The 15,796-nt window shown below is 41.6% G+C and overlaps 1 protein-coding gene across 2 annotated transcripts in view; it reads left to right on the top strand.

Annotated features, from left to right (window-relative positions):
- The window catches only part of ABCD3 (ATP binding cassette subfamily D member 3), a 136,511-nt gene extending 127,927 nt beyond the window's left edge, over positions 1-8,584 (top strand). For both annotated transcript variants that reach the window (XM_082266467.1, XM_082266466.1), the window contains exon 23: positions 8,058-8,584. In XM_082266467.1, the coding sequence (XP_082122593.1) occupies positions 8,058-8,135 (78 nt within the window). In that variant the 3' untranslated portion in view covers positions 8,136-8,584. The remainder of the gene's footprint in view (positions 1-8,057) is intronic.
- The last annotated feature ends 7,212 nt before the right edge of the window (positions 8,585-15,796 follow it).

Genomic DNA, 15,796 nt, shown 5'->3' with positions numbered 1-15,796 from the left:
TATCATGTCCGCACTCTCTGACCATCTCTTGTATCATGTCCGCACTCTCTGACCATCTCTTGTATCATGTCCGCACTCTCTGACCATCTCCTGTATCATGTCCGCAGTCTCTGACCATCTCCTGTATCATGTCCGCAGTCTCTGACTATCTCCTGTATCATGTCCGCAGTCTCTGACCATCTCTTGTATCATGTCCGCAGTCTCTGACCATCTCCTGTATCATGTCCGCAGTCTCTGACCATCTCCTGTATCATGTCCGCAGTCTCTGACCATCTCTTGTATCATGTCCGCAGTCTCTGACCATCTCCTGTATCATGTCCGCAGTCTCTGACCATCTCTTGTATCATGTCCGCAGTCTCTGACCATCTCTTGTATCATGTCCGCAGTCTCTGACCATCTTCTGTATCATGTACGCAGTCTCTGACCATCTTCTGTATCATGTACGCAGCCTTTGACCACCTCCTGTATCATGTCCACAGCCCCACACTTTTTTTCCAGGACTTGACCCCTGAGTATAGACAAGAGTAAGTGCCACATTTGTGCATCTGTGCCATCCATACCAGTCCACCTGCACCTCCATCATGACTGTGGCTTGGGCCTAAAGAGTAAGCGCTGCATTTTGTGCATCTGACTGTGCCATCCATACCAGTCCGGGAGCACCTCCATCATGACTGCCTAAACTGAAGCTTTTTCCCCATGTACACTACAAAGATTGTCATTTATTTTAGTAAAAATATGCTGGGTGTGACATGGATTTTCTTCTTATTTAACGTGTATACATAGAGATTTCATGAAACTTTAGGTCATGAATATTTACGTGAAGTCATGGAAAAGTCATGGAATTTTATTGGTAAAAATGTGTATGAACCCTGAGTGTCATTAGCTGCATGGTGCTATACAGATCCAGGGTCGTGGTCACAGCCTATGGCACCCAGACTCTGAAGACCCCTTTGAGAGTATGCCCTCCGTGATGGGAAAAGCCTGGACTTGACCAGTGACACAGAGTAAAAAAACAGTGTTACCTTGTACACAGGCTCTAAGGGCACACATGTAAAGGGACTTGCACTCTTAATGTTTTTCTCTAACTATATTGTGTCACTGTTCATTTTAATAGGTAACATTATTATAACGTTTAGTTATTTAAATTGCCACTTTCCAAACAAGTGTTCCTTTCTGGCTATTGACACAGTGCATATAAAACTTTTAGCTGTGCATATCCAGCCACCATTTTGTGCCAACAACGCAAGATGATCGTTTGCCACACTGCCTGTTACCCAACTTCAATAGGAACCAGCTATTGGAACAAGATAAGCATCTGGGTTACTGTGACTGGTGTAAATAGATATGCTGAATCTCCCAACCAACGTCCATTATGTGAGCACCGCACAGGGGAAGACCCTCACTTAGCAGTGTAGGATTACAGGTGCTTGGAAGTGGGAAACAGGACACACGTCATTGAGTCTGCTACAAGCCCAGGACAGATGGCATTGAGTCTGCTACAGGCCCAAAGCAAAGTTCAAGTTTCTCCCAGGCTACCAGTAGTTCTCTTGCTCCTGAATGAAAAGTCTTAACAAACCCCATAACTCCAGTTCCCTTACAGTTGCGCTACATGTAACAAGATTAGCATCTGGGTTACTGTGACCGGTGTATACAGACATGCTGAATCTCCCAATCCACGTGCATTATGTGAGTACCGCACAGGGGAAGACCCTCACTTAACAGTGGAGAATTACAGGTGCTTGGCAGTGGGAAACGGGACTGACAACATTGAGTCTGCGAAACCATAAAGAAACAAATCACCGCTCTGAAAGCAGCCAGCTGAGCCGAATGGATCCCGAGCAACTGTGGCAGTCCTGCAGGAATGGGTGCTCATCAAGGTCTGCAACCTGAGAAGTCCATGTAAGTAGAAAAGAAAGTGGCACTTCCAGACCCAGGAACTTGGAAACTTGAGTTTTATTCTTCAAATCAAAGGTACAGCATCAGACAGGAACACAAGACAGACTGGACAGCAGACGCGTTTCACACCTTGTGCTTATTCATTGCTTGCAATGAATAAGCACAAGGAGTGAAACGCATCTGCTGTCCAGTTTGTCTTGTGTTCCTGTCTGATGCTGTACCTTTGATTTGAAGAATAAAACTCAAGTTTCTAAGTTCCTGGGTCTGGAAGTGCCACTTTCTTTTCTACTTACATGAACATTGAGTCTGCTACAGGCTATCAACCACAGGATGTCTTCTGCCTTCCCATTTCCCTGATTATAATCCTTCCCAAACAAAATAGAATTACCTGACACACGCGCTACAGCACAAACCAATGGGGATGTGCACTTTCAGCCAAAGGCGCCTTGAGATTTCTCTTCTCCACTGTTTAAGGAAATTACTTGCTTGCCATTTTGCCATAATTAAATTTCCATGGATTCATTAATTGAGGCAGTGCTAACTAGTCTCCTGAATAGATACATCTTGAGCTGCACAGCCCCCGAATACTTAAAGCTCTAAAAAGGCCTCCTGTAGAAATCCCTTCCTTATCCAATGATTGGCCAAACTTAGGGAAGTTATTTCCCCATCCTGGTAATTTCATAGCCTCTCATTCCCTCTGCCTGCAAAAGGTGGCATTGTGCAATCTGACACTCCTCAGTCTCATCATGCCCCTATGGGTACAAAGAGACCTACAAAAACATGTAAAACATTTACTATTCATGAACCGAATGTGAGCTTATGACGATTAGGTCACTCCTGAAATAGGTTTCCCTCCCACAAAATTCTTTGCTTACTACTCTATCCTGTGGAAAGGGAGTTTGCAAGAAAGTGGGCTATACTTGCTGTTTCTGTCCTAAACAAACCTCTCACTGTATCTACTCAAGGTGTTCCTTCAAGGATTCTGCAAAAAATGTGGGACCTTCTTAAAAGCTCTGTTTAGCCTAGCAGGACCATCCCTGCAACCAGCTCTCGCTGCTATTTCTGTACGTCAAACTGCAGCTAACTGGACTAGGAACAATGAATGACCTGCGTGGCCCTATCTTTCAGGATCGTGCTGTTATAGAGCAATTTTAACAGTTGTTTGTGTAGAAACCCTGGAACACATCTTGAGACATGCCCAGAAGGGTTTTAATCTCATTCATTAATTTGCATAACGCTGCACAAATAATTTTATATATTGTATGTATAGCCTGTGTATGAATACACCTATAGAAAAATCATCAAGGAACCTTTTTTCCTTACCGGTCCCTTAGATTGCAGCAATTAATTGAACAGTGCAGCAGCAGAAGTCCCACAAACCACTCCTCTTGGATTGGCCCAAGAAGTGCATATGGCAGGGCCAATCTCCCTACTTATAGTGCTCAGTTTGTAGTAGTGTTCCATGGTTTGGGTGCAGTCAGACAATGCCACTACAGTAGCATATATCAACCATTAAGGGGTGCACTAGGAGCCTAGAAACTCACTGCCCCAATGATCTCTGTGGTCCACATCCTAGGAGTGGACAACTGGCAAGCAGATTATCTTAGCGAACACCGTTTCAAGCTGGAGAAATGTTCTCTTTATCCAGATGTATTCAATCAGTTATCAGTAATCTATAACCCCCATTGCGCTTTTGTGAGTACTCAAAGATAATAGGCTGATGGCTGATGCCAATCAACACACTATACAAATATGATTCCAACAAACCAACAAAAATGTTAATGTGTCCCAAAAAATATATATTTTTAAGTGCATATATCACCCGAAACTAGTAGAAATAATAGCGTACATAGATATCCCCAAAGAACTCAACAGTGTCACAGATAAAGCTGAATATTATACAAAGTAATAGTGTCCAAAAAAAAAAAAACACAAATGTAGCAAAACTTCTTTCCACACTCCTGTATGGTGGGGACCAAATATCTAAAATTATTAACCAAAAAATCAAAGCTATTTCAATCAGCGCAGCCAAACAAAAAATTACTAGCTTTAACACTATAAGGTGTTTCAACCTCACCTTCCACTATAAATTAAAACCAACTCAAGTGAAGCGTAACACTTTTGATAACTACCAATATTGCAATATATAAAAATCAACCAATAAAACGTGCCTAATTGAAATACAATCTGCTTAAGTCCATATAGAAGTTGTGAATAGCTTCAAAAGTTAAATAAAACAGTCCTGCACCAAACAGTGCCCTGTGTGTGATTATTCCTACCCAATCTTCTTGTGAATAATGCTCATCCACCATCAGGTGAAAAATCTGCTCACCTCCAATGCAATACAAGTAAGCTCATCTTTGTCACCCATTTGTTATTACTCTCCCAGGTAGTCAACCTCCAATTGGTCCCCCTCAGACTTTGGACATATCATAGTCCTCTTCATTTAAAATACTTTATTTGATCCCCCTCTAATTAAAACACTTCCAGGGAAAACAGTCGGCTATGCTTAAAATCAAATCCGCCAGCCAGCACACCACACTACACTAATATCACATTGGTGGTGTGATGTCACGGGCTGGGCTTCTTCCTCCTGGATGTGTTGTGTCTTCCATTTGGGCTTCCTCCCAATTCCTTGAGGCAGATCCCTTGATAGTGTGCTTGCGCATGAAATGTGTTGGGAGGAGCCTAAGTGCTGACTTAATTGCTGCTGCATCTGTGTGCTCAGGAGCTGTAACTTCTGTTCACTCTTCCCGAGGTAAGTTTTTTTTATGCAGCTTACTGTTTCCCTGGCTGATCCCCTCGTTTCACTGACAAAAGGAATAGGGAGGGACCCTACTCTAAAGGAGATTATTAAAGCTTACATTCATCTAACCTCTGGTGATTGCATATGCTGGTGGAGGCTCACGAGTGTTGATCTGGTTTTACTACACCTGGTGGAACACACTGGTTTTTAATGCTGTTGATGCACATGCTTCTGGTGAGTACATAATCGAGTAGAAATTTCTCATTGGTCTTCAATTTGTATACACGTTGGAGCGCCATCCCTTGTCCAGGACTGTTGCTCGATCCAAATATTGGGACTCACAATATATCACTTTGGAATTTTTGTTTATCACGTTTAATTTCAGATATCACAAAGTGATGCACCTTTCTAATTTTATTCCGTCCCAAAGATTACCCTGCAAACAGGTATTGACCAGAATCTAGCTCTTAGCACCCTAAAAGTGAAGGTATCAGCCTTATACATCCTTTTCCAAATGCTTTTGAAACTGTATTAAGCCCCCCTTATAGCACCCTGTGCTTTCCTGACCTTAATTTGGTTCTCTTCGTACTGCAGAAACCACCCTTTAGAACCCATCAAGGATATTCTCCGAAGCCTGGTACACATGTAACATTTTTTTTTTCGTTCAACCCAGCAGGCTGAACCAAAAAAAAAAAAAAAAAGACTGACCGATTGCCATACTAACACAAGTTGTGCGGGTGCTGCGATCCCTCCCCTGTGTCTTTTTGTTCTGATGGGGACTGCCCCCACATCAGAACACACTGATCAGCGCTCGCAGCCATTGACTGTGAGTGTAGATTGGATGCTGGTGGTCCAACATATCCCTTTTACAAAAGTCAGACGTTAGACCAGCTTCTGTTGGAAAGACAGCTGTACCCACTGACCAAATGTCAGCCGGCAGCTATTTGGCCCATGTGTACCCAGCTAGCAAAGTAGGCTTTTTGGTAGCCAGCACGTCTGTCAGACATGTTACTTAACTGGAAGCCTACTTCACAATGATAAGGTTAAGAATACACCTATCTTTAAAAACCGGAACTTTGACTTGTCTGTAAATTCCATATCTTGAAATACAGTACTGTAAAGCAGGGGTCCCCAACCCCCGGGCTGCGGACTTTTTCCGGTCCGCAGCCTGTTGATGACCAGGTTGCATAGTGAGCGGGGGGAGGCTAGGGGGAGCAGCTAACTGTGGTCTGCACAAGGCCTTTACAGACCACGATCGCTGCTCACCTCCTGCTGTGCGACCATGTTTGTGTGACCTTTCCTGACTACTCTGCCAGCCCAGCTGACAATGTTTTCCAATCAGCAGGGCAGGGGGCAGTAGGAGTCGCTCCTCCTGCTCTGCTGATAATGACATTGTCGTGCAAGCCGTGAGGTATGACAAAAGCACATTACATTGACAACTTGATGCAGTTTTCATGCCACTTTTATTATATACCTATTTTTAAATAAAGTATGTGATCACAGTTGCCTGTTTGTTTTATGATTTGATTTAAATCTCTGTAATATAAATTACTAGCACTGAATTTTACACAAACCTGCCTTTGCCGCTTAATTTTAAATCAGAATCCTAATACAGGATTTTTAGTGCTTCCTAAAAGAATCTGAATGTGATTTTTCAGAGGGATTTCTGTCACAAGAAAATGGTAAATCCAGTATTCCAGAAAGACAATACTGAACGTAAATTTTTCCAAAACTTTTTATTTGAGCTTACTTTTTTTTTTTAATCTTTCGAGTGATCTCCCAATAATTTACCCCTCGTAAACGTAGTTGTTTAGAAGGGGGACTGGTCTGTAAAGGGGGCACTGTAATCATTACAGTGCAGTCTCTTTTATATCACATTGCCCCTTTTACAGGGCAGTCCCCATTACATTAATGTAAAGGGGCACTGTGATGCAAAGGGGAACTGAGGACACTGATTTAAAGGGGGGTTGTGATGTGAAGAGGGGCTGAGGACAGACTCCATGAATATCCCATCCACCGAGCCATCCATGAAAACTGAGGACTCATGGTGTGGGGTAGGGTTTCAGGGAAGGCACACTAGGGGGGTGGTGTCCTCCAAAAGCTTGCCAATGTCCAATCACCTGGAGGTAGGAACCTATAACCCACAATATATGAATAAGTTGCCTGTGTCCTGTATTGTATCTCCAAGATATGTTTTCAGGTAAGTCAAAATTCCTTTTCCACGCCCCCACCTTTTTATCTCTATTGGACAGTCATGTTGTAAGAAGATTTCAATGCATCCCCCTGATTAGTCCCCTCCTCTGATCAAATGTGTCTGTCTTACTTTTTTCACGAGCCCCCTGCAGCCCTTCTTTACGGATCTTCATTGTGTCGTTACTAGTCTTTATCCAGCTACTTGCTTGGTGGAAGCAAGGCTGATAGCACAACAGTAACAGAAGCTTGCCCTTCAGCTCCACCACTGCTCTGATGTCAGTTCTGGTCACTTCATGCAGCCACATTACAGAGCTTAGAAGCAACCCCTTACACCCAACCCTCTCTTCTCCTTATATTGCTGTCAACCAGCATGGATGATTAAAAGGAGCTCTCCCTCTGTGCACAGAGCATGCCCTTCTCCCTGCAGCGGTCTCCTCTGCAGCCTACTACTGTCTGAAGTCTGACAGATTACACAGTATAATCAGTCTCCGATAACAGGCAGGCATGAGGGGGAGACCGCTGAAACAGCAGAAGAGAAGCTCCTAGGCACTCTGTCAGAATCTTCTGCAGTGTGAGCAGGTAATGGAGCAGGATCTGTGTAGGGAGGCAGCTCTCCTATCAGAATCCAGGCTGGCTGGCAGCATCTCTGTAGCTGCTACTTGGTGCACCTTACCCTTTCCTATACTATCCCCCTACCCTATCCATCCGACGTCACCTCACCCACTCAAACTTTACCAGATCCCTAAACTTCACCCACTCCCCTTTCTGCAATGTCAGCAAGATACCCCCTCTTACTATCATTCACCCCTCTTCTCTCCAAGCCTGTCTATGCTTCTCCCACCACTTATTCCAGCCCCCCCCCCCCCTATTACCCTACACACTTTCCTCCCTTACACCCCCAAAGCTTAAACCACTCCACCCTTGCTTGTTCTGTACCAGGCACACTTTTGCTAGTTTAAAATAATTTCTCTAAAGTAAACTTATTCAGATATGTGGGAAGCTTGTGTGAAAAATTTGTGGCTGCAGGATATCTGAGAGATAAAAGAAATGGGCAAGTAAATAAACCCACTAGCGCTTATACAAAGCTAAAATTTCAGTTTTCTATGAAGTTGTGCTTTACTGTTTATTAAATTGAATGCATGCTATATACTTCTAGATATCCTCTAAATTTCTACTCCTATGTCTCCTTCTATTCACCAGTATGTTCTCTCTGTCTTTGCAGTACTACCTCCACATGGATGGCCGAGGAAATTATGTTTTCAAGCCAATCACTGAAGACACAGAGGAGTTTGGATCTTAGAGTGATGTTAATGGAAAGCCTATAAATCGAGTGTAACTCATGGAAACACCAAGAAGATAGTTTTTTTTTAATTAGCAGGTTGCCTAATCCTACAAATCTGAATCTAATGTGTAGAATCTTGACATCTGAGCATACTTTAATGTAATTCTTAACACTACTGTACTACGAGGTACATACAAGTATACCTCCTCCAGGTTCAAGCCAGGGGATCTGATCTGAGTCAGTAGTTGCATCCTTTGACTTTCTTGGCCAGGGACTGATGTGCACAGTTCCAAGAAGGAGTGCAAGGTCCATCCCTTACTTTATCAGCTTTCCTTAACAATTAAGGGACAGTATGATCGGCTTGTATGTGCTTCCTTTTTAAGCATTGACTGCACTGTTGCCTGTAGCCATAGGCATTTTGAGATGGCAGTACAACTGATTTAGCATTTTTTTTTATTATTATTATAAATTAATCTCAGGTTATTTTTTTTTCTTGTTTTTTTTAATTTTGAAATAATAAGGCAATGAACAAGATGCACTTAACGATTATGTAAATTAACCAGATTTCTTAGTGTTGTAACGCCAAAATCAGGACTCTAGGGATCACAAGCAGAGGGGATACGGCAGAATATATTCATTGCTTTGTCAGTGCAGATCTTCTATAAGTACCTGAAAAGCGTCTTCCAAGATAGTCAGTCAGGTACTTTGCTTTATCTTCAAATCTTTATTACGGCTGAACTCCAGGCAGATGTACCTATCTATGCAGGTTCATTAAAAAAAAAAAAGTTGATATTTTTTTTTTTAATGCAACTGGTGTAAGTGCTTGAATTTGACTTGGTGTGAACCACTTGCTATGTTCTGTGCAACAGAGCTCAGACTGGGAGAGGGAGCATCACAAGTTGGCCAATCGGGCTTGCTGCAGTGCTTCTGTTCTAACCAGCAACATGCTGATAGGTGGAGAGCAGAGTGACCGAGATGAGTTCAGCAGTCTACTGTTTTTCCTTTGCTATCCAATCTGACTAGTGGCGAGGAGACAAGACTTTGTTGTATTACTTCACTGCTGTAGAGAAAAGTCAGATCTTCAGGCAGTATTTCATCTGTGCATATCTGTTTTAGCCTGGAGTTCACTTTTAATAAAAATGGGAGAAAAATTGATTGACAGCACAGATACGTTGTTTCTTAGACACTTTATAAATTAGCTCTCCATGAACCCTAAAACTTCTGCTAGTATACTATGAAAAGCAGGCAGGCCAAAGCCAGTTTTATGCCACTAGGTACGTCTGTTGGCGTGATCCTGTCTGTCTTCAGTTTTATATGTAATTACAGATTTACACTTCCCACCTGCAGATTTCAGTGTATTGTTTCAGATCCTTTCCATGTAATTTAATGATAACCTATTAACTTAAAACTAACTATTAATTGGAAGGATTTTAATACTGTTGAACATGGAGATAACTGTCAGGTGTAATAGACAATTTTTGGTTATATGGGTTGAGAGGGTAACAGATTTGGATGGATATGTTAAAATACCGTACATGAAGGTATGCACTGAGTATGCAATAAATGGGATCTCTGTAAATCCTTTTCCAGAGTGTTTGCAAAGTTCATTCCTAAAGGCATTCTAAACCTTCCCACCTGCATTGTGTGTTTTCACTTGCATAAGATGTGCATTAATCCAGTAGTTTCATGGTGTCATTTGTTGCCCTGTACACGCATCCTATATTAGAGTCAATTTTCATATTTCTGTGCCAGCAGTTTGTGTTCAAACATTAAGCATGCCACTTGGTGCTGCACAAGTTGATGAATAACCACGGCTGGTTGTCCGCAGTCTGAGAACTGACACTTCCTGGGGATAAACCTACATATCCAACAATCCCTCATTACTGTTGTGCTGATGCAGGTAGAAGCTCTACAGTAATTAGATCTGACACAGCCACAAGTAGACGGAACATTCAGACACGCAGAGAGCTTACTATGCAGATGGAAGATTTTTTTTTTATTACAAACATACTCTTACATTTGTGATGCAACATGATGGCAACACATGTTTTGTGACCCGTAATAGAAAGTTGTCTGGTCCCTTTTGATAAATAGGATCAGACTAGCTGTAACCAACCATGCACATACAGTGGGTACGAAAAGTATTCAGACCCCCTTAAATTTTTCACTCTTTGTTATATTGCAGCCATTTGCTAAAATCATTTAGGTTCATTCTTCTTCCTCATGAATGTACACATAGCACCCCATACTGACAGAAAAACACAGAATTGTTGACATTGTTGCAGATTTATTAAAAAAGAAAAACTGAAATATCACACGGTCCTAAGTATTCAGACCCTTTGCTGAGTATTTAGTAGAAGCCCCCTTTTGATCTAATACAGCCAGGAGTCTTTTTGGGAAAGATGCAACAAGTCTTTCACACCTGGATTTGGGGATCCTCTGCCATTCCTCCTTGCAGATCCTCTCCAGTTCTGTCAGGTTGGATGGTAAACGTTGGTGGACAGCCATTTTTAGGTCTCTCCAGAGATGCTCAATTGGGTTTAAGTCAGGGCTCTGGCTGGGCCATTCAAGAACAGTCACGGAGTTGTTGTGAAGCCACTCCTTCGTTATTTTAGCTGTGTGCTTAGGCTCATTGTCTTGTTGGAAGGTAAACCTTCGGCCCAGTCTGAGGTCCAGAGCACTCCGGAGAAGGTTTTTGTCCAGGATATCCCTGTACTTGGCCGCATTCATCTTTCCCTCGATTGCAACCAGTCGTCCTGTCCCTGCAGCTGAAAAACACCCCCACAGCATGATGCTGCCACCACCATGCTTCACTGTTGGGACTGTATTGGACAGGTGATGAGCAGTGCCTGGTTTTCTCCACACATACCGCTTAGAATTAAGGCCAAAAAGTTCTATTTTGGTCTCATCAGACCAGAGAATCTTATTTCTCACCATCTTGGAGTCCTTCAGGTGTTTTTTAGCAAACTCCATGCAGGCTTTCATGTGTCTTACACTGAGGAGAGGCTTCTGTTGGGCCACTCTGCCATAAAGCCCCGACTGGTGGAGGGCTGCAGTGATGGTTGACTTTCTACAACTTTCTCCCATCTCATGACTGCATCTCTGGAGCTCAGCCACAGTGATCTTTGGGTTCTTCTTTACCTCTCTCACCAAGGCTCTTCTCCCCCGATAGCTCAGTTTGGCCGGACGGCCAGCTCTAGGAAGGGTTCTGGTCGTCCCAAACGTCTTCCATTTGAGGATTATGGAGGCCACTGTGCTCTTAGGAACCTTAAGTGCAGCAGAAATCTTTTTGTAACCTTGGCCAGATCTGTGCCTTGCCACAATTCTGTCTCTGGGCTCTTCAGGCAGTTCCTTTGACCTCATGATTCTCATTTGCTCTGACATGCATTGTGATCTGGAAGGTCTTATATAGACAGGTGTGTGGCTTTCCTAATCAAGTCCAATCAGTATAATCAAACACAGCTGGACTCAAATGAAGGTGTAGAACCATCTCAAGGATGATCAGAAGAAATGGAAAGCACCTGAGTTAAATATATGAGTGTCACAGCAAAGGGTCTGAATACTTAGGACCATGTGATATTTCAGTTTTTCTTTTTTAATAAATCTGCAACAATGTCAACAATTCTGTGTTTTTCTGTCAGTATGGGGTGCTATGTGTACATTCATGAGAAAGAAGAATGAACCTAAATGATTTTAGCAAATGGCTGCAATATAACAAAGAGTGAAAAATTTAAGGGGGGTCTGAATACTTTTCGTACCCACTGTAGGAGAATTGATCAGCCATGACACTATAAAATTCAGAAACAACATGTGAGCCCATCATTACAGGGTAAGGCAAGCATAAGGAAAAGAATTACACCAATGCCCAGGTAAAACAATGAAAACATTTGAAAAGTGTAACGTTTTCTATGCTTCTACTCAAAATGAAAAATGTACATTTCAGTCAGAAAAAAAATTGAGGATTGGTACTCCTCCATCTGTTTTTAAACACTTGCACGATTTATCAAAAGCGACAAAGTGCCAAATTATTCAGGTAACAAAGGATATCGAACTAAAATAATATATTGCAGCATACCAGTTGTTATATGTGGTAGCTGCATCAGCTTCCTTTGTTCAGGTTTTCTTGGTTTTTCACCTGATAATGCTGAAAGTAACACACTTCCTGTTTGTGTCTACATTCATTTCTCCTATGTATCTATGGAAGGAGCCATGGATGTCATTCAGGCTAGTCTCCATTATATGATGGACTGATGGGATTAGAAGTTTATAAAAGAGAGTGCATTCTGTATGCTCCTGTTTCAGCTCACAGGAAGTGACAGAGACTCTACATTTCTGGCAAGATTAACCCCATCCGCCTATGGTACACAGATAAGCAGCCTCACGGAAGTGCGCCTTTATCCATGAGGTCATATATCTGCTTACCTGTCTTTGTGTTGGAAGCGCGCAAGGTCACCGAGAGCCCCAGGTCTTGTACTAACGATCGGGACCCGGGACTCCCTGTTCCGGGTCACCTGATACTGTGCACTGCAAGTGCAGTTGCGCTAGATCTGAGGGGATGCTCTGAAATGTGGCAAAGCTCTGCTTATTTCTGTCATCCAATCATGTGCAAACAAAAATGCTTTTTTCTTTCTTTGCTTGTTCCCCCCCAGATCTATAGTGCACAGATTATTTGCCTGTATTAAATCAGCCCCATTGTATCTTCCTTTCTTTGCAGGAGATGAAGATGTAAAAAAATAAAGAAAACAATCTAGCTTTTAGACCTTGTTTAAATTTGTGTTGTTGTTTTTTAGGCTACATTCACACCTGAGCGTAGCGTTTTCACGCGTTTTTTACTGTGATTTACAGGCATTTTTTACAGGCGTTTTTTGTGCAGGCATTTTTAGATTGAATAGAGATCAATGGAAAATGCCTGTAATCTGCCCAAAAAGAAGCTCATGTACTTTTTTGAGCGTTTTGCTCACAGCGTCAAAACGCTCAGATGTGAACAGGGGCCATTGAAATGAATAGGATTTGTCTTGTTGGGCGTTTTGAGAGCTGATCCTAGAGCAGAAAAACTCCCCAAAAACACCCCAAAAAGCCTACATGTGAACGGAGCCTTAGGTAGAAGCAAAAAGCACACCATTATTTCTGGCCCTTACAGGTACAAACAACAACTAACATACACATATGTGGTATCGCAAATGCGAGGAGTAGAAATGTGTTTTGCGTTGGTGGTAAATTATGGTAATAGCAAGAAATATACAGCTAAACTTCACTATTTAGGGACAGTTTTCCTTTGACAATAAAAAATCGGGAGATCTCCGCTACCCTTTACCACTGAAAGAAAGCCCAATTTGTCCTGAATAAAAACAAGGTATAATCCACTGGGATACACAGGGTAGTTGTAGAGTGATGATATGCACAGTTTTGTTTAATTGTGTTCAGGCAATAATATAATAATAATCAGTCACTAGAGGGTAATGAGTATTTTCTATACTTGCTAAAACCTTCTTAGCCTGAAAAATAGATGCAATGCTATGCAATTTAGTTTGGTTAAGAAACACTTTAAGGCACATGTTTAACTCCACAACAAATAACTGAACTTGCCAAAAACAGTGCTGTGATGATGCGGGCAACCAACGTGTAAAGAATTCTTCACACAATCATGTTCTTCTACAAGATTATACATGACTGTGGCTGCTGAGACCTTGGGGATATGGGTAGTTGACAAGGTACAATAAGAGACATTTGTGAAACTGGTAAGCTCATAAAATGTGCTCACTAAAAGTATACTAAATTTTGCTTTTAATATCAGCTTTGAACATTGCAGGGAAGGCAGAAGCAGGATGAAGGTACGAAGATGGGTAGATGGATCTTTCATCCTTGTACCTGACCAGAATCCTATTTAAAAAAAAAAAAAAGCGTAAGATCCCTTCAAAGTGTGATAAACCCCTGTTAGACAGTTGTCCTTGGAACATGTGCTCCCCTTGGACATTTTCCCTCTGTTTTTGTGGCAACTAAAATTTTTTATTTTGAGTGATTCTTTCTATTGGGCAGACCGACTTCAGCAAATGCCTAACAGAGGTTTTATCATTAATAACTCTATACAAAAAAAAAAAAGTCTGTAGGGTAGATGCATTATAATTATGTACACGTCTTCATAATTTGAGTTTGGCATTCTGCAAACACACATGCATCTATGTTGTCCTTTAAACTATATGACATCTAAAAGAAAGAAATTAGAGTGTTCATAAACCCATCAGGCCTCTACTCACCATTGGGGTTTCAGCTATACTATTTCCATACATTAGAAGCAACACAGCCCCCTGTGCTACAGCCGGTACATGGTAGTATTAGGATAAAGGCCAACACATTTTTTTTTTGCCATTTATGGTTAGAAGGCATTCTATGTTCTAGCGTCTAGTGAAACCTGAAAGATACCAAGATGATCCAGAAACCCTGAGTTCAGAAGTATGTAAAACATCAAGGAACACAAATACCAAAGGAGATCTCTACTTCTATAAGAATATGAGGCTTTGAAGAGTAATCTTGAAGCTTTGCTTGTCAACACAACATGGATGTGGGAGTAATGTCTACTCCAGAGGTCTTTGAAGCATTCAGAAGCAACTGTAATGATATAGCAGCCTTACTGGCAAGATAACATGACCTGGATTCTTACGCCTCAATTTTTTTACAATGCCAAAGAGCAAGAAACGTGAAATATTTGGTAAATAAAGATAGGTTGTATTCTTCATCTGTAGAGCTATATGGCAAACTGCCCAGGAGGCGTAATCTAGAGCCCTTGCTGTACATGTATTTGAAAATTAAGGAACCAAATCCAGCTTTTAAAAGTCATGTCATCAAACCATTGCCAGGACTGCAAATTTGAATATTTTCTCTTCAAGCCATGAGTTAATATTTTCTCTTCAAGCCATGAGTTAATGACTCTCCATTTTCCTTTTTTGATGAAAGAATCTTACTGTTTACATAACTCAATGGAACAGCGTTTAGAAAGTGAATTTTCACAGAGGCTCAGTAAATGGTGCCATCAAAATTCCAAAGTTTTTCCCCCTATGCATGATTAAATATGCAAAGTAAACACTGGTGCACCTTATTTACTATTCACTTTACAAAGGTAACAAACTCTGTAGTATCTTTAGTAAGCCAACCCCCAACAGCAGTGACTTATCTTTTGTCGATCAACTAAGTCTGAAGTTTCAATAAACAAGTCATGCATTAAAGCAAACTACTCTGCTGTGCCCTTCGTGCTCTTGTAATCCTTTGTTATGTGTGATATGTTTTACTAAACATTTTTGGGGATTTAATAAAAAGTTATTTTTCTAGCGGTATGGCCCTTTTAAAATGTTCAAAAATTCCTGCCACCAATTTCAGTAGCTTTACCGACACATGCAGCAGATTTGGGTAGTTTTTAATATCGACTCTTACTGCACTGAATTAAAAAATAATTACCTCCAATTCGTAGATACTGGAGTTATTTAGGACTAGCTCTAAGTTTGCATACAGAGAGCGGTAGAGTACCTGTCTCTATATGCTGTGTAGCAAGCGGCATATGTGTCACCTCTACTTCCTCCCTTCTTGTCACTGGTTGTTAAAGTGAATGTAAACCCATCGTTTAACCGTTTCAAAAAAGTTACATTCCAAGCACATGCCGGCAATGTAACTGTTACATTGGTTGTGCT

Source organism: Pelophylax lessonae (genome assembly GCF_965119305.1).
Source record: "Pelophylax lessonae genome assembly, chromosome: 8".
Taxonomy (NCBI): Eukaryota; Metazoa; Chordata; class Amphibia; order Anura; family Ranidae; genus Pelophylax; species Pelophylax lessonae.
This window is presented reverse-complemented; position numbering and strand designations above follow the sequence as displayed.